This window comes from Pleurodeles waltl, chromosome 3_1 (assembly GCF_031143425.1).
Source record: "Pleurodeles waltl isolate 20211129_DDA chromosome 3_1, aPleWal1.hap1.20221129, whole genome shotgun sequence".
Lineage (NCBI taxonomy): Eukaryota > Metazoa > Chordata > Amphibia > Caudata > Salamandridae > Pleurodeles > Pleurodeles waltl.
In genome coordinates this window covers 1,787,408,412-1,787,434,757 of record NC_090440.1, presented here as the reverse complement: position 1 = coordinate 1,787,434,757, position 26,346 = coordinate 1,787,408,412, and the positions used below count along the sequence as shown (strand labels likewise).

Here is a 26,346-nt window from a genome sequence, read left to right as displayed (position 1 = left end):
CCGATACAGTTTCAAGGCTTCCCTATGTCTGTGTTCTCGGACCTTACACCAGCAGTGTGGGAAGCTAGAAGAGCTTAATCAAAAGTGAAAAACTGCATCACTTTTGCAATGCTGTACCGTGCTTGCCTTCAAATTGGAATTAGTCATCAAGCCACTATTAAAAGTAACTCCAAGGAAGCCATGAAGCTTGCACTGTTTGAAGGATGAAAAAGAGCAAAAGACACAACATCTGATATGAAAACAGGCTCCTGTATGGATGACAACTGACCCACATAGGCATTTTGCAACAAACATTTTCTGGAGCAAGGCGTGCCTAGCTGGGGACCGGACTAGGTCATCATGTGGGACTCCCTCTCAAAAACACTCTGCTTACCTGACCATATAGCATGAGATTAGGTATATTAAAAATACGATGCTACTGCAATCTTTCAGACTCCTAAGAAAGCACTGAAGTTGGGTCACTGTTGGACTCTACTGCTAGCGGCCTCGAGTTTATTCTTAAGACTGTAAGTAGATGGAGCCGATTTTTTAATTTACCTCACGTAAGGAGCTTTGGGGTAGGACGGCAAGACTCGAGCCCCCTATACCGCTGTTTGAAGGTGTTGCTACAGTATGAGTAAACTGTACTGTGAGTTTGGGAATCCTTGTGGGCCGGGAAGAGTTTTGGAGGGATGGGGTTTACACAGGATGCACACATTTTACATCTGTTGTTCTTTAAGTTCTGATCGTACGCAATATTAGGCCATTTTTATTTACAACTATGTTTAGATATGCGTTATTTCAAGATTACTACCTGGAATGTACAGGGTCTGGGAAGCCCTAAAGAAAGACATGTGATCCTGGCACTCCTTTCTTCCCAAGGGTGGAAATAGCTATGTTACAGCAGACACATCTGGGTACTGGCTCAGGTAACATCTTTGCCTCCTCCTGTAGCCTGTATCCAACTGATATTTCACCTCCTATAGTTCATACTCACGCAGAATGGCCATTTGAATCAAGAAATTCTTGAGCGTGCGTATGACTATGCTGGGTGCAGCTTTAATACTAGTTGGTCTGCTGCAAGATATAGCCATCAAACTTATTAATATGTACGCCACTTGCATAAACTCCTTGGAGGTTTTTAAGGCAATGGAATACACAAAAGATCCTGTGGGGGGGGAAATTTAACCTTACACTATGCCCAGAAGTGGACAGATATAACCCTAATAGAACAGATCATCCATTGCCCGAAAGGCTTCTGTGTTCCATGTTTGCAACAGATAGAGTGCAATATGTCTGGAGAGCCAAAAAGGGAACCAATAAAGTAAACTCCTATTACACCACAGTCCATAACATACACTTCCACATTGATTTCTGGCTGCGCTGGCAATTGATTCTTTCATGGATCACTGCCATAGTAAATTTACCAAGCAGGTTGCCTGATCATGGCCCCGTCCCACTAACCCTTGAATTTCCAAAACCCTAATCATAAACTAATATGTGGTACTTTCCATCTGGTGTCCCAAGGGACCTGGCATTTCACTCTGAACTAAGAGAAGTGATAGTTGGATTTTCTTTTTAACCTAAATGGGGGCTCTGACCCTTGACTGACCATGTCTGGGGAATGTTTCAGGTACACCTAAAAGAGCAGAAGATTGGCAAACACTCTGGAGAAATAGAAACGTTCAGATCACAACTTGATAAGCTAGAAAACATGCTCTCTGACCTGAAGAAAGGATATGCTGTGACTCATGATCCCAAAACCCTCTAAATTTGAATGAGACCCTTGCCTCCTACAGGGAACTAGCAGATAAAGTCTAAATTCATAGGAAAAGAAACAACTGCCAGGAAATACGGTGAAAGTGAGAGCCCTGGCAGGACACTGTCATCGCTATTACAAAACTATCACAAACAAACAGCAGTACATGCACTGAAAACTAACTCCGGTGACACCATCAAAAGGAATAAGAACATGTTTCCAAGCATTTAAATCATACTATGCTGACCTATATTCCCATAAGGCATTCAAAGACCTGATTGATACTCAATGCTACCTTGAGAACATAACAATGGCTTGGATCGAGGGGGTCATGCCTACCTACCTACATGAACCCATTAGTGTGCAAGAGATCGTGGCTGCAATTGATGGCGTGCCTGGCGGGAAGACCCAAGGCACTGATGGCCTCACCTAAGGGTTCTATAATGAGAACACAAGGATCTTAACCCCAATATTAGTAGACCTATACCAAGAAGCCACTAGAGCTAAGGAGGCAGTAATAAATGTGATCTTAAAGCCTAAGGTATGTGAATAGGATGGTAACTCCTACCGCTCACAATTCTTCAGGAATATAGATTTGTCAAGAGTGGTGGCCAATAAACTAATTCCCCTCATGAGCAAACTTGTGCTGCTGGAACAAATACAACAATAACTTTTATAGTAGTGTACCTAGATGCGAGGCAAAATATTCATCCTTAGTAGAAAAAACAGACACCTTATTCCATTATTTAAATTCCAGGTTAAAAATGGCTGAGGTCTATGTTGAATTGGAGAAGCAGCAGTAAGATTAAACATATCCCTTTTTAAACAAAACTCGATATTGTACCCACTACTTAAATTAGCTACCCATTTTTCAGCAGACTCTTTAATCGCAATGGGGGCAAGATCTTGAAAGCATTCTGTTGAATCTGGAAATTCCCCAACGCATCAGACAAATTTCGACCAAAGACAGTATTATCCTGATTCTTAATGACAAATTTTCACAGAATTAGTTTCCTTAGGGTCTTTTTTTCACTATTCAATAACCTACGTCCCCAAAGAATCATTCATTGAAAGTGTCTTGTGATCTATTGTCAAAAGAGAAAGGTAATGTTTGAACCAAATGAACAGCGTTACAATTTACCATTTTTAAGGCTTCAACTCCAGACAGACAGTTCACAAGAGCTGATCTATTAAATGGCATACCCTGGTTATCAAACAGAAAAATAAAATCTAAAACCATTGATACATCAGAATCAGAAGAAGAGTTTTGCACAAGAGGAAACTGACTTTTCAATTACTTTTTCATTTTCATTATTTGGAAATGCTTTAGCATACAGATGAAGAGTACTAGAAGGAAAGGTATGGTGAATTCTATTAACAGAACGTATAGCATTCTGGAACAGACAGATTAGACAATTTCTTGCAGTCCTCGATAGCCTGATTAAAGGTAGGTGTAGGGAATCAGGCAAGGGTAGTGAGGAGACCGCAGCATTTTCAACAAAATACTATTGATTGTCATCTGAGTTCAAGACTGGCGCAAACTGTAGTTTATTTACTCTCTTTTTCTGTATGAGACACCATTTTTTTTCCTCAAATTTTTTAAAAGGACCTTCTGCAGTGACAGCTTTAGGGTTATGTGATTATTCACGTAGTTGGAAACTTGCTTAATCCTTTTTCCTTTTCTTTTTCCTCGTTTCTGGAGAACTGGATAAAGGATTTTCCCTGAATATAAATTATTATTCACAGGAGCAACTTTTACCAGTATAACATCCCAAAAATCCTCAAATAGTTTTTCCAGAGAGAAGATCATGGATGTTTCCCCATTATCAGCACTCCTTTCATTTCTTTTATGTGGTTAAGGTAGCCCAGTTGGACCACAAAATTCCTTGACTTTGCCCAAGGAAACTGGGCTTGGTCTTGCCCCATCCCACTGGCATTCCCTGCCAAAGGTGTCTTCAAAGTTGGAAACCAGAGATCCCTTGTCCATAATCTTAGCCTCCTTTCGAACTAAGTAATGTACAATCGCTGAAAACATATCCAAAATATTGTCTGCATTGTTGGCAGACTTTTAAAGTAAAAGTAAAATTGATGATAAAATTCTCTCCAGGCATTTCAGGGATTCTGAATAGTGAACATAATTTTCAGGGAAATGACAAGAGGCTTGAGTGGTAATGTCCAGGGATGTTGATAATTTCAAACTTGACGAAGAGCTTGAGACAGGAATACCACTGAACAATTTAATTAGTGTTTTTTGGCATGCCAAAAGGGTGGTATGAGAATGATGGTGTGTGTTGGAGGAGTCTAAATACTATTCGAATTATAATCTGGTAGGCAATGTAAAATTTGCCATGAGTGCTTTACTGGTCCCCGATTCCACAGGAATTACAGCGTCACTACTAGAAACCTCAACCACTGCCAATTCATTTAGGCTGGTTTTTTTTTTCCTCAGGCGGTTGCACCGCATGGCTGAAGGGCTCCTTAACCAGTGATAAGATTATTGGGTTTTCTTGGACCTGCGGCTGATGAGCCTCATCAATCATCTAAGTGAAAATAGGAAGTAGAGTGTCCCTGTGATTGAGGCTACTATAATTACTTGTAGTCAGCAGTTGTCCCTGCACAGTACATGCCTTAACACGTCACTGCTGCACTCAGCTCCACTTCACTTTGCTTCATGTCGATGCTCTGGGACGGCTGCATGCTTTAAATCACACTCTCCCAACTACCCCTAACACCCCCACCCGCTGCCAGGAAGGGTATGCTTTGAGATGAGAGTGAAGAGTGAGTCACATTCCCCTGGCAAGATATTTGTCTGAGTAGGCAGGGTGCGGTTTTAAGGTACTGTCCAGATGTATTACCAGGCAAACGAGGCAGGCAGAGGGTGGGAGTTTGCTGATGAGGTTTAGGAAGGCAGGAAAATCAGAGGCGATAATAGGAAAAAGAGAGACAGGCACACCTCCGTGGGCGCCAGCCACATCGCACCAGCCTAACGCCGGGTACCATCAGTACCTAACAACAATCTGCAACAATCCATTAGAAAACACACCACCACTCATCACAGCAGCTCCTTTGTCTTCCTCCCCGCCACACTCTTGCCTCACCAATGGAACACTCCTGCGCTCCACAACTCCACTGCCTGGTAAAATACTGGCATACAGTGATGCCAGTCGCGGGCCAACAGCTGACCGGGTGTATTGACGGGCTAAGTTTCAGGCTGGAGTTGAGCTCCCACTGCTCCTGCTCCACTTCCTGCTGAGCCAGCAAAGTTGGTGTCCATTCGCTTCGGAGGCAGAGTGTGCCACAGCCTTAAGTACAATAACACTGTCAGGCTAGTCAAGCATAGTGCTTCTGCAGGCTAGCACATGATTTCATGAAGTTTGGCTACATTTACATTACAATTTGGAGGTCCCCAGGACATCCCATCCTCCAAACACCTTCAGGGCCAACATATGGGATACACATAGGCTCACTGTCAGAAAAGGGATTATTAATCTGAGATTGGGTACACTTACCAATTCAATAAATGTATTCCAGTTTGGTCCCTAGACAGTTAGTTTTGAGAGAATCTCTGTTCACCCCTGGTAGTTACAGCTTGTGGCCAAGGTGCCAGATATATCCTGTGCACTAGTAAGTGACTGGAGAAAATCTACCACCCAATCCTATTTCCTCACAGTCCCTACCTCCTTTTGCAGCAATTCTGCTTTGGCTTACTGTAAAATTTCCCAGGATCTTATTTCAAATTGGAAGTGCACGGCAGGCAACAGGGAGACCAGGCCGGTCTTTAGCTTCTTAGCAACTTCTGCACCCGACACGGTTTAAATGGGTTTTCTCTCCTACAACGGCTGTAGCGCTCGACTGTCTAAGAGGGTCCTGAGGATGATCAGAATAAGCCCTCCTTGCCATATCTCAAAGTCCAGAGAGGTAGTGCTAAAGCTTCTATATGTTCTGCCAAATGTCCAGTCCAATCCCAGATCCTAATGCATGCTAAGTTGTCGAGTTAACATTCACTAGATTTCCTGGGCCCAGAGGGAAGCATTGTTCTCTCAGACAGTCATTAATTATCCCAGCCAAGAATATGTATTCCAGCTTTGGATTTGCATAGGTGGCAGAACTGCTTTTTCTTACTACTGTGACTGGAGATCAGCAGTCTGGGAGGGTCTTGGTAATGAACAGGCGAAGTCCCCCCCTGACATCTTCAAGTCAAAAAGAGGTAGTGCTAAAGACGCACTTCGTTTTGCCATCTACGTCTGTCCACTTCCAGAAAGCTATTTCCCTGCTAAACGGTCAGTGGGTAAAACCCACTGCTCAGGCTCAGACGCAGGTCTCTGTTTTCTGAGCCAGGGGCATTAACTCTTCCAACCAAGGATTTCTATTGCAGCTTTAGAGGTGTGGTGAGTAGATCTGGTGTTAAACCAGTTCTGAAACAAGCAGCCTAAAGTACATTTTTACAAAGTTACTTTTATGCTGAAGTTGGCACTAATATGGTTGCAGCATTATTTCAAAACCTAAGCAGAAATTAACTTTGGAGCATTTTTCTAGCCCTTTTTATGAGTGGAAAATAAATATTTTAATCCCATCTAGTGCTATTAGAGAAACATCTAACATGGCCTCGACAGTTGTGGGGTTTTATTTCACTGTGAGGACATACTAAACTAATATATAGTGTGCCCTATTTTTGTAGGATCCTGCCTTGGGGGCTTTCAAGGGACATTTTAGGGGTACCTTATTAATACATACAAATAATCTACATAGCAAAGGCACCGTTTTCTACAGCAACAACAAGGTGATGGATGGAAAGCTTGAATTAAAGTAAGCCACCGGCAATCACCCATGTCGAATCTCAATTTATTGTTTTTTCACCCTCCATACTGCTCTAGACAAAAGACTAACTTTTGAAAATCAGCAAAGACACTGTTCCTTATAAGAACAGACTATTCCCGAACTGCCTGCCAGGCAAGACTACCTCCAGAAGGGACCCCAGGCAACCCCAGATTAGTTTTACCCTAGTTTGGGCTCATCAGCAGGGTGTAGGTTTGTGACCTATGGCACAGTGATCATGGGATCCACGTCTGGGCATAGGCATCATAGTTCGGGTGTCAAGTGCAACAACAACAAGGTGATGCATGGAATGGCTGAATTAATCTTAGCCACTGACAACTTCTCAGGGTTCGACCAGTATTCCTGGACGTGAGTCCTGTGCTCACTGTTTCACTGGAATCAAGGTGCACCGGACTACGGATGCGCAAACCGGCTGAAACTGGTCTTGGGCTGTCAGTGTTCCAGGTTCAGAGAGGACCAGGCCTTGCTTACGGGTGGGTATAATATGAGGTGGCATAGTAGGCAAAAAAAATGGATGGACTGGGATGCGGTCCTGAGTAACTTTCAGTGGCTAACATAAATTAAGTCATTGCTTCCATCGCTTTTTTTATTCTTCATGTATGCACTGCAGTGTACTTTATCCGCAGCTCAACCAGAGCACAGAGGTGCTCCTGACAGATATACATATTTGTCATATCTTTGGGTGGTCTAAATATACACTGCAGCCCACATATGACTTAAGGTACCAGTCCATAGGCACACTTTAGGCACCTTTTCCAAAGGACTTCTAGGAAAGTTAAATAGGTCGAATAGGAAGTTATAGTGCATAACTCATGTTTTAGAGAGGACGCACAGGCACTTTATTACTGCTTAGCAATGGTAAGTGTACACACTCATTAGGCCAGTAAAACTATGGTCCAGGAAAAGACAAAATAATCTGGGGGGAACCCTGCAAAAAAGGCAGATTTGCTACACTCTCACCCACAGGGGGCTTCCCCTCTAACTCATCAATTTCAAGTAGTCACTCCAAGCTACAAAAACCACTAGGGCAAGGGGAAATAACATTTGGAGGACCCCAGCCATTCTCACCGAGAACCCACAACTGAGTCAAGCATGCCAGGTCTTAGCCTAAGCCAAGAATTCAGTCATTAATAACTGGGTGAGCTCGGATCTGACAGTCAACACATTAGAGGCCACATAAGACACAAACAATACACCCCGTGGAAGAGAACACACAAGATGCTGGTACACCAGGCAGATGCTCAGGACAGCGCAAACTCTACTGCATTCTTTAAATATAATCCTTAAGGAAGCGCAAGCAGATAACCACAGAGCACAAAAGGTAATGGTTGAGAACACAGTAAATTCAATGAACAAGTTACTTCCCTTTGCAAATTAACTAAAGATTCTGATATGCACTTTGTACTACTAAGCATATGAATTAATTGGTCTAATTGCATCTAGTCTATTCAAATTTGTTGCAAAAGCATTGTTACTTACTATGAGCTGTACTAACACAAATATATACAATGCAAAATAGATTTTTGACTGTTTGGGACTTTCAAGCTTACCAACTATTGCGAAGAAATGGGTAAAGGGCATACCCATGTCTTGGTATCTTATAGCACTTACCTCATCTCAATAACTTAAAGAACATTTAAGTTGCTATCTAAGAGCACAAAAACCCATCTATTAACAAAAGATCCAATATCTGGCATTTACAAACCTTCTTATTTGCCAACAAATGTCAACTTATCTACAATCACAAGCTTTACAATGACCCAGTCTGGATCTGACGATTAGCAAAACAGCTATTTTGCAGGCCTTTGCTTTCCATTTATTAATATGGCTTCAGCACAGGTGCCCAATAGGCCAGCAATTTCCATGACTCGCTGTCTGGAGATGGGCCCCTTGGTAGACTTGTTTTAATGGGATTGTGGCCTGGTATGGAGTTCCTCAGTCTGGCTCACCTTCTCGCTAACTGCTTCTCATAAGCATCCATGGATGCCTCAGAGTAATTTCGTCCTCAAACATGCACGTCTGCATGCTATCAGACAGGCTATACATAATACTTACAGATGATAGTAGAGGAAATTGAGAACTGAGTAAAGGTTAGAGATGTAGCATGGAATAATAATAATGAGGAAGTGGATAGAAGCATATGTATAGAGGAGGGAGGATATAACATGAAAAGAAAAACATACATGAGAGAATGCACAAAAAGTACCACTGAATTTCTCTAGGACTACTAACAGCATAAGTACACATTCCTGGCTTCCTTAAAGCCAATCCACCTATCACTGATGTTACAACAAAAAAGAAAAGGCACGCCCATTTTCTATGTCCTATTCTAAAAAAGCAAAATTAAATTAAATGTGAGCAAATCAAACAAATGTGGTTATCAACTGAGGAATGAATGTTGGCCCACAAGCATTCTAGAGTAAATTGCTCATGTGTGACGGAGGTCACCACTTGCCCTTATTAGTCAACAATCTATTAGCAGGTTAAGAGAACTTACCAAGGGCGTGCTTGAAACTGCCAGACACAAAGGCATTGTGCCCATTGAGGAGACACAGTGCATGGCTCTCAGGGTTTTTAAGCATTAATCGGAGACAAAACCGATGATGGCGCACATCCTGGGAGTGCATAGTGACTTGATTGAAGATGTTCCAGAGTTGAGAATTATTTACATTTTCCATTATCATTATCCTAAGAGAAATACAACAGAACAGTTTACTTAAACACTTAAGTTAATAGTTACTAAGATCTACCAGAATTCCAAAGTGGGGACATGAATCTAGTGTGGTGTATTGATAACAACAGATTTAAAAAAAACTCTTGGAAACTGAAAACGTTCACCACAGAAACAGATCCACGCCAATTCTTATGAACACAGTGGCAATGTGTGGTCAGTAAAGGTGGAAATTACAGTTACAATTCTCAGATCACAATTCTCAGAATCAGGATTTGCAATATTTTCTGATGGTATGTTCCACTTAAGAAATGATAAAATCTGCAAGGTGGTGGATTTTTACCAGTCACAAAAAAGTGAAATGGTAGTTGTTGTTAGAGGATTAGCGTTAAAATGTAGAATGCAGAACTTAATATATATTGACAAATCTTCCCATTTTCATAGTGCACCCTCAATGATCACTTATCACCTGATTTAGGATTGGGTGGATGTGGACATTTGTCAAAAACTGGCATGTATTCAGTCCACTGTATTTGTAGTGCCAGTGCCATAAATGCACTCTTAACACAGCAGACAGGACATCCGTCATGTCTCGTCAGATATCCCACATTCACACAACTCTAAATAAGGTCCTTTGGTTACTTGAAAAAATATATATATTTAGACTGGTAATATCACACCCCAAACGTCAGTGTTTGAAGAAGCAGAGCAAGTGCATTTCTCCACATAGAAAAACATACATTTGCAGGTTTTCCACTGAACCAGACAAATCCCCAGATGAGGGTTAGGAGTCACAGGAGCAGACCTAGTTCATGGTCGAAGAATCACCTCAAGAGCTGCCTTACTACTTGACCATAACTTGTATCATGCTACATGTCCTTTGCACTTTTTAATGTAATGAAACAAAAATGTTAGTGTTTTTGTAATATAAATGCTCTTATGTAAAATCACGCCGCACTTGGTTAGGCATCCTGGTTTTATACGCACTCCACAGAAATGCAAAAATAAACCAATCTGCAGATCTGGGTGATTTCTATAGTTACCGAAGATGACTTAATCTACAACAAAATGCTAGGCTTACGTCTCCAAAATACAGTTCCATTAGTTGTTTTGACAGCTGTGTCCATAGTAATCATGAAAAGAGCAACGGGTTGCCCAAGTTTATCTGGTGGATGAAGCAGCCCACACGGTGGGTAAAGTGAGGCGGCTCTGGCCTTGCACGTTTTAAGCTTCACTAGCTGTTCGTGAAAACAATGTGTTCTTGAAGGAAGTTTGCTCGCTTTTTTCATTGAAGACGACTTTACATAAAAAAAACAATTGGAAATAACTATTTCTGTCTGTCTTCGTTTACCACACGTGTGCTCCTGAGCGAACACCAGCCTTATTGGCACTGATGGCTAGGCCACAGGAATTAGATGCAGTGAATTGTACCATCTGCTCCATGATACAGTGGTGTGGTGTGGTGTCATAGCTAAAATCTTTGTGGTTCGTTAGAGTCCAAAGTAAAATCGAGGAGATGGTTATTAGCGGATGCTTCTCAGTCAAAGGCATCTCGAACAGTTCCATTTCAGGGGTTCCCTGGGGCTCAGGTGTTTAAGTGTGCACCGAGGCTTAGATTTGGGGCTCTTCCGGGTTAGTGCTCCTGAGCTCTTAAAAACTTGCAATTTAAAAGCAGACAGATCGAGCAACAAGAGCGCTTTCTAGTGGGCAAAGGGGACAAAGCAGCAGAACCTTCAGACCGGTTCACCACAGTTCGGGAAACGGACACCATCAGCTTTCACTGCAACCCTTATATAAAAGAGTAGACAACAGTGCAGTTCTCCGGAGACAGGGTGAGGATGTTTTATAGAAGAAAAGTAGCTGCCTATTCACTCAATGCCGTGCACAGGGTCTTCACACACCAGGAACATTAGCGTAATTGCTCACTGAGGTGACATTTGTGCATCTAGCAGAGATTCCTTCTCCAGGCTAATAGAATGTGCTTCTGATACAGGGCAGAGCTACAGCACTTTTCTAAAGCACCAAAAACAATGTGTAAGGCCAGGTGGTGCAACTACGGCACCTTCTGCAACCAGGGCCATCCCCATCACACCACCAGTCAGTTCTCTGTCTACGTTTTACATAAAGCATACATAAACAGAAAGCTGCACATAGTTGTAATGGATAATGAAAAGGAAGGGCACGTCAATTAACACTGTCAAATAGCCAATAGCATTAGCTGACATACGTAAAAGGGGAGAACTCGGACGCTACTGTGCATCAGTCGCAATACAGAGGCGTCACATCTGGCAAAAGAATAGAGGCGGTCCATTAGCACCTTTTCTTACGGGGGGGGAGGGGGGGCTAGACAAGATTTGACTAGTCCTGCTAGCTGGTCTCTCAGTCGGGATTAGAAGGGAGAGACACAGCGAAGGCACCTTAAGGATATAAACCAAAACCGTGGCACACATAACGTCGCATGATTAGAGGGACCTGTGTGAAGGTGTTTGAAAAATGTGTTTATAGTAGTGAACATTATGAAAGTAGTAGAGTGGAGACTGCAGCTGCCGCGCAGGCATCTCTACTTCTGTGAAGTCTGGGAACAGTCAAGAAAGGGGGGGTCAGTAAAGGGGAGGTCCCTCAGTGGGTTAGCGGTTACTGGAGCCACGGGCACCCAGGAGGTAAGGGCAGGAGGGGTGGACTTTCATTGCGACACCTGTGGGACGCTGGAGCTCTTGCCTACATGGGCAGCGAGCTACGCCGCCCGGCGCGTGTGCTGGAGAGGTGCTGTATGTGTGCGCTTTATCCGGAGTGGGAAGTGTTTCTATGATGTGTGATGACCGCCGAGGAGCGGTTTTCTTTTAACCCCCAGTCAGACCTAGCTGTACAGAAGTCATGAGGTGTAGCTTAAGAGGAAAGGCAATTTTCCGGCAATAATATATATTAATAAAAAAATAAAAAAACTAGCTGCAAAAGGCATCGGAGTGCTAACAGAAAAGGTGTGCGCAGAGGCCTTTAAAAATACTTTGTATCTGTTTTTGTTTGTCGAAGGACGCGGCATAAATGAATGAAACTACTGAACGAATGCCCTTAAATATGGAGATAAGGGGGCAGGGTCGTAGCTCCAGGGTGCTTTTTGGGGTGTTACACCCTCCACCCCCCACAAATAAATGGATTCTCTAGTAAATAGCAGTGGCGGGAGGCACGCACAGGCACACTCAATCATTAATACGCGCGCATACATATCCATCCACAACATTAATTATCAAACAAATATACATTCTCTCTCTCGCTCTGCTCCGGAGGTCTCAGGAGGGTTGGGACTGCTGCCTTCCCTCACAGCCTATGGTCAGCCAATGAAGGAAGGCAGCAGTCCCAACTCGTCACTGAGTGGGGATGGGATCAGTGAGACTGCTGACCCCACCCAACCCCAGTCTGTGACGAGGTGTCACTGACATTCGGCCCTGGGAGTTTCAGGGCTTAAAACTGAAGCGCCCAGGTCCGAAGCAATCTGTGACGTCCCTCCTCGTCATGAGGAGCATGGCCTTGAGGCACCTTTGCTAGGCTGAAAAGGTCATGCTCTCTGAGCTGTGACTTCTTCAGCCCAGCAAAGTTCAGCTCAGGCAGCCGAGAGCCTGTGCAAATAGCGCATGTCTAGCTCTTGGTTGTCTGATCTGAAAATGAAGGGTCTGTCAGGCTGACCTTTGCTCAGCCTGACAAACTCTCTTCTTGAGGGGCAAAAGGTCGGGGGCGTGGCCCCCCTACCCCAAAGTACAGGCGGCAACTGGTAAATAGCTGTGTACAGGTGCTTTGAGTCAGTTCTGATGAAGTGGTTGCCTGATTACACCCCCTCCCCCACCATGAATGACATACCAATTATTCTGAGGATCGGCCTAAACAAACTACAGAACCCGGTCCTCCTAACGCACCGGTCCTCACAAAGATAGTGTTTGTCTGGACCTAACAGTGATAACCCATGCTATGAGGACCTATTCGGTCCTCACAACGTGGGTTTTTCATTTTTTTTTATCTCTCTCTCTCTCTCTCTCTCTTTTGATGTTCTTCAAACAGTTGTCTGTTTTACAAAATGTTGTCTTTTAAGTAACCCTAACAACCCACCCTGTACATCTACCTTGTGCATCTCTAGTCTTGGAGCAGACACTGCCCTAAAACTCTCCTTGTGAGTACTGCCCTTGCCTAGCTGGCTGCTGACCTTCTTGAAAGGGCTACTATTGCTGCTATGCTGGTCAGACAATGCTTCACTCCGCATTTGATGTCAGGTGGGTTTGCATCTTGAGTAAGCCTGCTTTTATTGTTGTTGCCGCAGGACGCTCAGGGCTTTAGCTGTGTATTTTTTGTTTTCCTCCAGCATCTCTTCTACCCGAGGTCAAAAAGTTGATGTCCATCCAAAGGCAGACGTATGAGGTGCAGCTGAACCTCCGGGGAGAATCCTGAAATCCTTTGAGAGCATGGCCATGCAACTGGTTATTTGTGTTTATCATTCTAGAGGCCATGTCCAGTGTGGCCAAGACACACCTGATGCTGGTGTTGGAGATAGTTTTCGTTTCAGCTACGATCTCCTTAGCTATCTGTAGACATCAGGGAGATGCTGCATCAATTTATCGATCTCCTCCCATTGGTGCTTATCATATCTGGTCTAGCATGCCCATGGAATTGGCAAGATGCCACTGCAATGCTGCTCCCAACATTACACATTTCCCTGGATTATCAATTTTCCCTTTCTCATTACCTTGAGAAGGGTTGCCTTCTGTACCACATATTAGTGCCCTTTTCCTAGCACCAACGGGGAGACTGGAGGCACATATCAATGGACGAATACTGGGTCATGAGTTTACACTTCTTTTCCACCCGTAGCCTGAGCACCCTCACTTTGAAAGGGTCATTAATGTTCACCATTAGGCACTTCAGCATGGTCCTTAACATGGGTAAAAACTAGATGCTCCTTTTTAAAGAGCCCGTATGATGAAGTTAGCCTCTCTCTCTTCCACATACAGCAGAACCTTATGAAGTGCTGCAGCTCTTACAATCAGATAAGGGTTGTCAAGTGCAGAAGCCTGTACTGGGTGCAGCTCTACAGCTGTTTCATCCTGACCATTTACCCTGTAGTCATGTCAAGCTTTCTCCTGGTGTTCTGCTGGCCCTGGATCCTGATGTTTAGGTGGTGGATCTATAGGGGTATTATCATCTGAGCAAGAAAGGACAGAGTGTGGCTGAGACATCTGGGGTGGTGATTGCTTTATTCTAATTAGTGATTAGGAAAGTCCTAGTTTAATGAGAAATGGACTACTCAAATGTGAAGCTATGCTTTTTACGATGTCGCTGTGTGGTTTGAGGTGAGCGGGTAACAGTATGGCCCATTTAAAGGGTAGATATATATATTGTCCTCTGCCTGCTGTTGCAACTCTTGTGGAATAGGCAGCAAGGACTTGCACCCCACCTCCCCAAAGTCAACCTCAACACCAAATTCTGTCAGGTCCAATAATCCTGTCATGGGTCTCTTCAGGCATCAAGGGGTCATAGTCACTGTGGGAAGCACTGACTGTCAATCCTTTTTTGAAGGTCTGTAGGCAGGCATGGCACTCTCAGGGCCTTGGAGTCCTGACTCCTTTCAAGGTGGCTCGTCGGAGGGTAAATCCTCTGCATAAGTGGGTGCTGTGCCTTTACAAGGCCAGCAGTGTTGTAACTGGCCCTCAGTATTGATGATTGAGACCCGAGTGTGGTCTTAGCCCTGGGAGCATGTTTCACTAGGGCCAATGGAGATCCTGCGTCTCTGTAATAGGAGTGTTCGAGGGATACTGAAAAGAAGATACACTCCTGTTAGTCCTTTGGAGTATTAGAGAACCTTCTACACTTGTGGGACTCATAGCCCTTAGTCAGTGCGCTGAACAGGGAGTCAATAGAATCCTGATACAGAAATAATGTCTCCTCCCCGAAATAAGAAAGAAACCAGCAGCAGAGGAGCTTCTCCTCTGTGGGAGGACTATACAAAGGTGTATGGCTTGGACCCAAAAGTGTAGGACACAAATATGTCAATGTGTGACTCCAGCTGGAAATAACTATAATTTACTCAAACTTGTGTTTCTTTATAATTTGAATATAATTCACTCTAAAAACTGATAACAGAGTTGACTATTGGTTCTAGTCTGATAGCTGACTCCCCCATTCCACCATAACCCTTCTCCCTCTGCCATTCCTACAATCCCTTTTTTTATGCACTGCGAATATTTCATCTTGCTCTGTTATTTTGTGTGCTTCTCACTATTTACTTGGTGCCCATACTGCAGTTGGTAGCTGACTATTTCACATTTCACTGCTGAATTATGTCATTTTCTGCATTACAAGACAATGAGTAAACGTCACTGGTGTAAAAGAAAACTAATGTTTGAAATTCAGTATTTCTACTTAATAATTATCAATAGACAAGGCAAAGAAAAACATAATTGTATAGTACACTCCGAAAACTGTACTATAGAAGCATGTTCTAAAGGAACCTTGCTTACAGTAGCATTGGCAAAACTGGTTTCTTCCTGTACTCAGAGAATAGAGACAATGTTCTTGCAGGATTTCTGCAATGCTCAGTGAGTGCAGCATGTTCTTTCTGCCTCTGTTCCTGAAGCAAATACTCTTCTATAAGCCATATGATTCTTACTGCATGCAGTCTGAAACGAAGCTTTGTAAATTAAATAAGGGGATCAGCCACAACAACAACATAATGTATTATGCATGCATCTGCATGAAAGAAGACTGGGGAGTACGCTCACCCTGTGCTATAACCATGTTGCGAGGCAGTGACAGGCAGTCGCCACTCTGGATGAATTCCTTTTAGAATAGTATAAAAGCAGCAGTGCTTTGCTGAGTCCCACGACATTCTTATATTGTTGGTGGCATCAAAAGGTTGTTTATCACTCACAAACTGCTCCAGAGGTATGTTAAGAAAGTCCTCTCCCCTGTGCTTTGCCGCGAGTGTCCTTCCTTACAACACTGTTTTGCTTGCATGTGCAATCCAGAATGTGCAATGTCAAATGCCAAGCATCAGGTATATTGTAACAAAACAGATATATGGCATGCCACTGATGCAGCCCCCCTCTCTAGGCACAAGTCTCATGTTGTCCACTATAGAGCAGACAATTCATTGCACATTTATGGCAGTAGTAGCAACAGTTCGTGCTTCGACCACTTTCCACAAGTTCATAGTTGGATGTTTCTTTCTTCCTTCAGCATGGTTTTGCGCCTCTTCAACTGCAGCAATGCCGTGTTTGTACATACAAGGTGCACCCTGGTTGGCAAAGTAACTGTGACTTAGTAGCTCACTGAAGTGATCATTACTTCCAATCAGGTCTCAAACACCTTGTCTTTGAGAATGGCATATCACTAAAGATCCGATGAGAATTATGTGATTTTTTTTTCTCCAGATGTACTTATAATAACGGCATGATACTTGTGATCGCTCAATCGTGTTGGTGACATTAGGCTGGTGCATTAAGGTTGCTCACTGGTAGTACACTGGCAGTGCTAGGCAAAGATATGCACAATACACTTTCTCATCCGAACACTTTCAGGGTAATAGCCCTGGCTTACATTGGAATCCTTCTTCCACATAAGCTGTCTATGTGGTTTCCAGACACTGCAAAGTGTAGACTTCACTTTAGACTCCTAAACCACCACTGCACGCATTTTACTGGAATCAAATGCAGATAGAAATGCCTTTCTGTTGCTGAAACTGCAAGACAAAATTTCACATGCAACATCTGCATTACTGGCCCAGATCTGTGCACAGATGAAAATCCTCAGATGGCTGGAAGCTGTTGCGTCCTTCATCTGTTTGCCTGTCCTGTGTTTTCACATTGGAGTAAGAAACAATCTATTAGCCCTCTGAAGAAGCGGTCTCATTATTTTTGGAGCAAAAGGGCTCGATGGACAAAAAGCCCTCTTCACCTCTGCCCAGGATGCTGGCCTGTTATCAATGAATGACACTCAATATTTAAAATATTATTTCTCTCCACAAAACGACAAGCCATGGATCCGATCCACCAGCCAAACTTGACTTAGCAAGGCGCAGCCCCCTCTTACTAAACCAAAAAAGTAAAAAGAGGTTTTTGGCTGGTTTGCCAAATAACAGGCTATCGCCGTAAAACAACTTCAACATCTGCATATATAAACCTCCTCCTCAGAAGATAGCCGGGAAACAGAAAGACATGTATGATAATCTCTATATGGAACAAAAATGCTACACCCCCAGCCCCCCAAGTACAAACCACGGACCTGATCTTCACACAATTCAAACTGCCAAAGCATGAAAATATGGAAAGCCAAGTAACAAAAGGATTATAATTTTCCAAGCGTCTAACCAACTACCTGGGTACGATAGAAACCAGTACAGATGCTACAAGGCATGCCAGAAACAGGACTTTAATTGTGTCTTGGACCTTTTATTTCTAATGTCCTGGGGCTGTACTTACTAATGAACCCAAAACTGCGTACCAAGGACACCCCTTTATCACTCGATGCTCTGGGTATTGAAGCAGAGTAACCCAAGCCTTACTCAGGGAGTTGGTGTTCGGCAAGATGATCTGAACTCAATACAGTGTACAATCACTGTAAAAAAATTGATCACTAGTTGGAGAAGATGGGAGTCTTTCCCAAGTAGTATGTCAAAAATCTTGATATGTCCACCTCACAAGTTCTCGGCTCAAGCACATACAGCAGACAGGCTGACTAATTTCTAGAAATAGAGTAACATTTAATATGAGAAATTATGCCAAAATTACTAAAATCCAAGAAAGGGAACCAGAGATATGAATATTTAAAGTTTTAGAGCAAAAAGTGCCAAGAAAAAGTAAAGCGTCAATCAGAAGTCACTACTCGCAACTAACTTGGACTTGGGCACAATTTCAGACGGATTGCACTAGAGCGGAGGTCGGATACCATGAGTGGTTCATCCTGGTCAAACACGGTCATCACTGTCAAAGATTATGGCCTCATTCTGACCTTGGAGGTCGGCGGAGAGGCGGCGGTCGGACCGCGAACAGACCAGCGGTATAAAAAATGGCATTCTGACCGCGGCGGTCACCGCCGCGACCGACCGCCACTTCCCCACTCCGACAGCCACGGCGGTCATGACCGACGGGCTGGAGTCTGCGCACTCCGGTCCGGCGGTCGACCCAAGACCGCCAACGGTATCATGACCCTGCTTACCCCCGCGGTTTCTGGCGGTCGGGAACCGCCATGCGAACCATGGCGGTAGGCACTATCGGGGCCAGGGAATTCCTTCCCTGGCACTGATAGGGGTCTCCCCCACCCCCCACTGCCCCCCCGAGTCCTACCCCCACACCCTCCACCCCCCTGCCACCCCCCAGAGGTGGTACGAACCTCCTCCCCACCCCCACCCCGACATGCACATACACGCACCCCGACATGCACACACCCCCAACATGCACATATACACACCCCCTACACACACACACATACACAACGGGGACACATACCCGCACACATACATGCCGACATGCGCACCCGCCGAACTACACACATTGCCCATAGGCACAGCAGCACTCCCCGCCCGCATGCACGCACTCACACACCCCCTCTACACACTCACACGCACACCCCCATGCACGCACACATCACACAACACCCCCCCACCCCCTCCCCTCACGGACGATCAACTTACCTTGTGCGTTGGTCCTCCGGGAGGTGACAGGAGCCATGGGGAGGTGACCGCCAACAGAAGACCGCCAACAGAAGACCGCCACACAGAAATGTGGGTCGTAATTCTGTGGGCGGTGTTCTGCTGGCGTGGCGGTGGAGGTTGACCAGTCTCCACTTTCCCGCCGACCGACAGTGTGGCTGCTGGCGGTTTTCCGGCGGAACGCTCCCAGCGGTCAGAATGCGCACAGCGGCATACCGCCGCGGTCGGCGGTCTTCACCGCGGCGGTAACTCGGCGGTCTTGCGAAAAGACCGCCAAGGTCAGAATGACCCCCTATGTCTTATGAATTAGTCTCTGAAATGAATAGCAAAATCCTCCAGCGGGGTGAGGTAGCAAGATGCATGCAACAAAGTACTCTCAAAGACAGATAATCATTTGACAAGGTCCTGCTGAAGCGTTTGGTTTTGAAAGGAAAAATTACCCTTTCATGGCTGCCGAAGTCCTCTGGTTGAGAAGATGCTTTTTGCACCTTTGCCTTGTCAAGATTTCTATCTTCGGATTTCGGGACTGGTTTAGAGTTTGGCGGACAGGGTAGTTGCAATGGAGTATTCTGTCCACCAAACTCTTGGTTCGTCTGCCCCATTTAGATAGGCGCACCGTAAACTTTCAGTCAACAGAGACCATGTTGGCTCAGATGATGGAGAGCTTCCTCTGACAGCTGATGGAGTAGGGGATATCTGAGGAATCTCATTACACCTACTGCCTTATGTAGGATCAAAGGTGTGCTGTCCTAGTTTTCTGCCACCGCTAGAAAAAACCTGATGGTGTGGAACAGAAAATATGATCAACACCTAAGGAGAAAGATATCAGCATTTGAGGATCATTAGTTTTTTTGTTTTTCAAAAACAAACACCCACTTTTGGAGTTTGTTTTTGAAAAACAAATAATGGCAAAAGTTTGGTGGACAACAATCAAAACCGATGGCAGCCATCTACCAAACATTTTGAAACTTTAAGCAAACTCCCATGTCAGCTGCTACTTTTAATGTCCAGAGATGACTGCTGGGTGGGAGGTCATCTCTAAATTTGACAGACAGTAGTCGATCATGGGGGGGGGGGGAAGTAATGTCCTCTGCCACTGTGCCAGATGGAACACCGGCGTCAATGTCTAAATCAGGCCCTTTGTCTCTTTTTCAGTGCTTAAAATCCTCCAGTGGGGCAAGCTGTATCCAATGATGTCCTCTTAATGTCAGACACATTTACTAGAAGGTCCTGCTGTTGCTCAGGAGGTCTTGGAAGTCCAAATATTTTCTAAGTCCCAACTTTTCAGACTTTCTGAAACAGCTTTTCTCAGTAACCTCGAAGGCTCTCAGGACACTAGGGACAGCAATTAAGGGCAAGGATTCAATCCAGCAGAGGCCACCAGCGGGGTCCAGTCCAGGTCTAGTTGCTATTGGTCAGCTAGTTTATCCGGAAAAAGGCCTCCTGCAGCGTGTTGTGCCCCTGTAGCAACACAGACAACTGACTGATATTGATCCCTGGGGGTTGGATCCTAACACTAGGGATTCCTGGAATTATTACATATATTGTGATTTTGTTATGTGCATTTAGAATGTTTGCTACCAGGCAATGCATTGACACAGAGTTACTTAAATGCCGCGTTTTTGTGCATCTTGAACCTCTACAATATCTTATCATTATAATATCTGGAATGCATTCAAAGATATAGGTTCTTGAATACACCTATGAGGCCCTGAGAAAGTCTTGGATTAGACAAAACACATGTTGGCTGTGCCTGGACTAAACAACGCATTCTTAATATCTGCTTTTCACATGTAAAGTGCATTGGGCATATTATGATCGCATCTGCAATTTAAAAACGACCCTTTATTAATTGGGTAATAAAATTAAAGGAAGTTTTGTATGATAAATAAATGTATGTTCTCAATATAATATATGATTGCAGTATGTGATAATTGGAGCAATACGTAATAGATGTTGTGCTACAGACTTATGTTGAAAGTTTTGTTTGCTATTGTGTCCTTGGGCAATGGTCCATGTTTGTACTTTTAGCAGCAGAAGTGCTGCCTGTTGTAGCACACAATAAGTCTTCTAACTGACCACATTCAATGGGGGGTTTCAGTGTGGGTTTTTTGTTTGACTATTGCTACTTGTAATAGCTATTACCAGAAAGGAAACTGGCAATCAGTCTGGTCCTCCCAAAAGGACTTCAGGAATGTTCTACGGAATTCCTACAATTCATATCCATTTCTGCAGGCTCTCAGCATGGCCCATTTAGTGTATCATTCACACACAGGAGATCCAAAACAGTTTCCTGTCTCAAAGCAGTCGCAAATTGCACATACACCATGTACTCACTCCACCACATCATAAAAGAGTAAACATGTTGTAGGAAAGTGTCTCTTTTGACATGGTCAGACACCCACTTTTTGCCTCGTATTTGATGTAGTTTCAAAGTTGTTAGTGCACAGGGGCGCTGCTAACCAGGTTCACTGGGCCAGATCTCTTTCCCAAAACTGTTGTGATGTACTGGCACAATTGGTAACACATTTAACTGCCATTATGAGGCCCTAAGTAAATGGTACTTAGGCACCCAGGGCATGGGGTACTAACGGTAGGCACCCGAGGGCAGAAGCACAGATCGTGCCACCCTCAGGGACCATGCAACTAAGTGCACCCAGCACTAACATTGCAAGTGTACTGGTGCAATCCTAAAATGCAAAACTGGCATGGCACATAGTCTGTGTGACCTGTCCACTACACACTGCATGCATTATAGGTAAGTCACCCCTCTGACAGGCCTTCCAGCCCTAAGGCAGGGTGCACTATTCTGCATGTGTGGGCATAGATGCATGAGCAATATGCCCCTACTGTGTCCTTGCCAAACCTGGGACATAGTAGGAACTGAGCAGCCATTTTACATGCATGTGCTGGACACTGGTCAGTACAAATTTCACAGCTACACGATGGCCACTCTGAACCCTGAGTTCTATGGCATCAAACAAATCCAAACTGGTACCAGTACTGGATTTATTGCAAAATGAACCCAGGGGCCAACTTAGAGCTGAACCCTGCAAAAGCTAACTAACACTGTTATGGTTGCTGGCCTGTCACAACCAGCCTGCCACGGACAGACAAGGTTCTGGAACACTGGGGTGAGAGCCTTGCTCTATGGGTTCAGAAAACAAAGCTTCCTGTGCAGAGGTGTTGCACCTCCTTCCCCAGGAATGTGTACAGCCCTGCCCACAAGCTTCAAAGGGCTGGCCACCCTTGAAACTCGACCCCAGCCCTGCTGCTAGCAGCAGAAGGCCATCCCCGTTCCAAATCCCCACTTTTGACAGGAGCAACGGCAGGAAAATTAATAAAGGACAGAAGGACAACCACCCCCAGCTTGCACCACCCCTAAAGTGTTGCATGCAAGGTGACCATTTCATTTTCCTCCATCTTGCATGGTATGAAGGGATAGGGAAGTGACCTCTGCCCACAGCAAGTGGTCACATAGTGGGTGTAGAAACCCTTAGGTATATTACCCATTGGTCACTACTAGATGCTCCTCTAAACGTCCACTAAATGCAGTATTTAGTGGGCACCCCAGACCTGCAGATCAGATTCCAAGGACACAAGAAGGCCTACAACAACAAAGAAGACCACAAGGCTTGGGAACTGTATTCCAGCTGTACAAAGAAAAAGGCACCAAACCCTGTCTGCTGCACCCAGGACTCTACTACAATCGCTGCTGAGGGGTTGCAAGGACATCAGACGGACTCTACAAAACCTCAGAGGACTGCCACCCTTCTGGAAATAACCAAAGATCTCCCTACAAGTGAAGGCATCACTCCCTGCAACAAAGAAGCAAAAGAACAATGAAGTCCAGTTTACTGACCTGCCGCAGAGCGAGGAAGCAGACAAAGCAGCCAGACAAAATTTTACACGACAGATCCGGAGGACAAAACCTGCAAGTGTGCCAAGCTTGGCGTCATTGCAACCTCCAGTGGCTGAACAGTACAGGGGTACTGGACCCACAACGTTGGACACTCAGAAAAAAGTCCACTCCTGACTCCCAAAGGTCCAGGAGCAAGCCCCAGTCGAGGGACTTTAGGACACGTAAGAACCACCCCCCAGAGTGGCCATACTGACCTACAATCCACCCTCAAAGTGACCTGCCTCCCGTTTCGAAGGGCACCTTTGAGCACAGGGCCCTGCACCAGAGAACCAGCTGTGCTCTAAGGGTCCCCACTCCTTGCAACCTCCACACCCCAAGGGGACTCAACTCTGTCACCTTGTAGCTTGCCTGTGCATTGCATTTCCAAGTGGTCCTGCACCAGCTCCAAGGACTCCTCAGCAGCTGCTCCTGCCAGAACCAGGAACCACCCAACTCCTCCAGCTGGTCCACAGGATCTCGACGACCTCGACCTAAAAACAAAAGGAGACACTGGTAAACATATTGCCTGATTTTATAGGCACTTTTAAAGTTTACCCCCATTGATTCCTATGGTGTGTAATAACGCACAAAAGCAAGCCATTTTCTAAACTTTGAAAAATCATGAGTTAAAAATTACTTACCTGATTTTGATGGTCTTAATCTTAAAAATGTAATATAAATCTGAAGTATTTTTGTAAATTGGTCTTGAGTTTTTCCTTTGAGTGTGTGTCCATTTTTATTGATACTGTGAGTACAACAATTTGCACTTCTCCAAGATTGGCCTAACTGCGCAGCGAGGCTACCATAAAAAGTAGAGCATTAGGCAGCCCCAGCCTACAAAGGACAGACCACTAAGTAAGCTAAGGAAAAGCATGCAAAAGGCTGGAAACAAAACACTTGGAAAGAGCTTCCACTGTCTCAAGATCTCAGAAAGCTTTTAAGACTGCCCACAGGTAGGAGGGGTGAGATGCATCAGTCAGATCAGGCCATACTGTAGGAACAGTAAAACTAACTGACAGCCACAGTCCCCTAGTGTAATGCTATCTGTATTTAACCACGAACTCCATCTTGTGCTTAGCTTAAAACACCGTCACAAGGGTGGCGCAGGTATTTTTCTGCACACGGCTTGTGCATTGTGTTTTCACTCTTTCTTACTGAGGACGGGCACATAACATGGGAGAGTAGTAATGATAAGATGTACCAGGCTGAGAATGTTCATGGTAAAGCAGGGAACAGCTCGGTCTTAGAATCTTAGAAAAATACAGTGAGATTTGGCAAGTGTGTGTGTATATAATATATATATATATATATAGATATATATATATATATATATATATATATATATATATATGGAAAATGTCACTTACCCAGTGTACATCTGTTCGTGTAATGTTGCGCTGCAGAGTCACATGCTATGCATATTCTGCCATCTAGTGTTGGGCTCGGAGTGTTACAAGTTGTTTTTCTTCGAAGAAGTCTTTTCGAGTCACGAGACCGAGGGACTCCTCTCATTCGGCTCCATTGCGCATGGGCGTCGACTCCATCTTAGGTTGTTTTCCCCACAGAGGGTGAGGTAGGAGTTGTGAGTATATTAGATGTGCCCATGCAATGGAGTAGGTATGTATATACATATTGTGTATCAAAAGAATAGTTATTTACAAATTTACAATTTTCATTCAACTAATAACGGCTACAGGCTCCCGGGGAGGTGGGAGGGCGCATGTGAATCTGCAGCGTCTCATGCCACAAACAGATGTACACTGGGTAAGTGACATTTTCCACTCGGTGGCATGTGTAGCTGCAGATACACATGCTGTGCATAGACTAATAAGCAGTAATCTCCCCAAAAAAAGCAGTGGTTTAGCCTGTAGGAGTTGAAGTTGTCTGAAATAATGTTCTTAATACAGCCTGTCCTACTGTGGCTTGTTGTGTTGCTAACACATCTACACAGTAATGCTTAGTGAATGTATGAGGCGTAGACCAGGTGGCTGCCTTACAAATTTCTGTCATAGGTATATTCCCAAGAAAAGCCATTGTGACGCCTTTCTTCCTAGTGGAATGTGCTCTTGGTGCAATAGGTAAATCTCTTTTTGCTTTAATATAGCAAGTTTGAATACATTTAACTATCCATCTGGCGATGCCTTGTTTGGATATAGGATTACCTGCATGAGGTTTTTGGAAGGCTTCAAACAATTGTTTTGTTTTACGAAAATGTTTTTTTCTGTCAATGTAATACATCAGTGCTCTTTTTATGTCTAATGTATGCAACGCTCTTTCGGCTACTGAGTCTGGTTGCGGAAAGAAGACTGGGAGTTCCACCGTTTGGTTTAGGTGGAATGGTGATATGACTTTCGGTAAGAAATTGGGATTTGTACGAGAACCACTTTATGTTTATGTATTTGTATAAAGGGTTCTTGAACAGTAAATGCTTGTATCTCACTTACTCTTCTAAGTGATGTGATAGCTATTAGAAAGGCTACTTTCCAAGTTAAGTATTGTATTTCACAAGAGTGCATGGGTTCGAATGGTGGTCCCATGAGTGGTGTTAATACAATGTTAAGGTTCCACAAAGGTACTGGTGGTGTCCTTGGGGTATGATTCTTTTTAGTCCCTCCATAAAAGCTTTAATGACTGGGATTCTAAAAAGCAATGTTGTATGTGTAATCTGCAGATAGGCAGACATTGCAGTGAGATGTATTTTAATGGACGAGAATGCTAGATTAGACTTTTGTAAGTGTAATAAGTAGCTTACAATGTCCTTTGTGGAGGCATGTAGTGGTTGAATGTGATAAGTGTGGCAGTAGCAAACAAATCTTTTCCATTTGTTTGCGTAACAATGTTTTGTTGTAGGTTTTCTAGCTTGTTTAATGACCTCCATACATTCTTGTGTAAGGTTTAAATGTCTGAATTCTAAGACTTCAGGAGCCAGATTGCTAGATTGAGCGATGCTGGATTGGGGTGTCTGATCTGTTGTTTGTGTTGTGTTAACAGATCTGGTATGTTGGGTAATTTGATGTGAGGTACTACTGATGAGTCCAACAGTGTTGTGTACCACGGTTGGCGAGCCCAGGTTGGTGCTATGAGTATTAGTTTGAGTTTGTTTTGACTTAGTTTGTTGACCAGATAAGGAATGAGTGGGAGAGGGGGAAAAGCGTAAGCAAATATCCCTGACCAACTGATCCATAGTGCATTGCCCTTGGATTGAGGGTGTGGGTACCTGGATGCAAAGTTTTGGCATTTTGCGTTTTCTTTTGTTGCGAATAGGTCTATGTTTGGTGTTCCCCAGCAGAGGAAGTGATCCTGTAGGATATGGGGATGAATTTCCCATTCGTGAGTTTGCTGGTGACCTCGACTGAGATTGTCGGCTAACTGGTTCTGAATGCCTGGTATGTATTGTGCTATCAGGCGAATATGATTGTGAATTGCCCAATGCCAAATCTTTTGTGCTAAGGACACAGTTGTGACGAGGGTGTCCCCCCTTGTTTGTTGAGATAATACATTGTTGTCATATT

General features: G+C 44.2%; 1 protein-coding gene across 1 annotated transcript in view; it reads right to left on the bottom strand.

The window, feature by feature from the left end:
- The window catches only part of GTF3C3 (general transcription factor IIIC subunit 3), a 222,279-nt gene that overhangs the window by 38,596 nt on the left and 157,337 nt on the right, over nucleotides 1–26,346 (bottom strand). Inside the window, exon 15 of the mRNA XM_069225852.1 lies at nucleotides 9,072–9,262. Coding sequence (XP_069081953.1) covers nucleotides 9,072–9,262 — 191 coding nt within the window. The remainder of the gene's footprint in view (nucleotides 1–9,071; nucleotides 9,263–26,346) is intronic.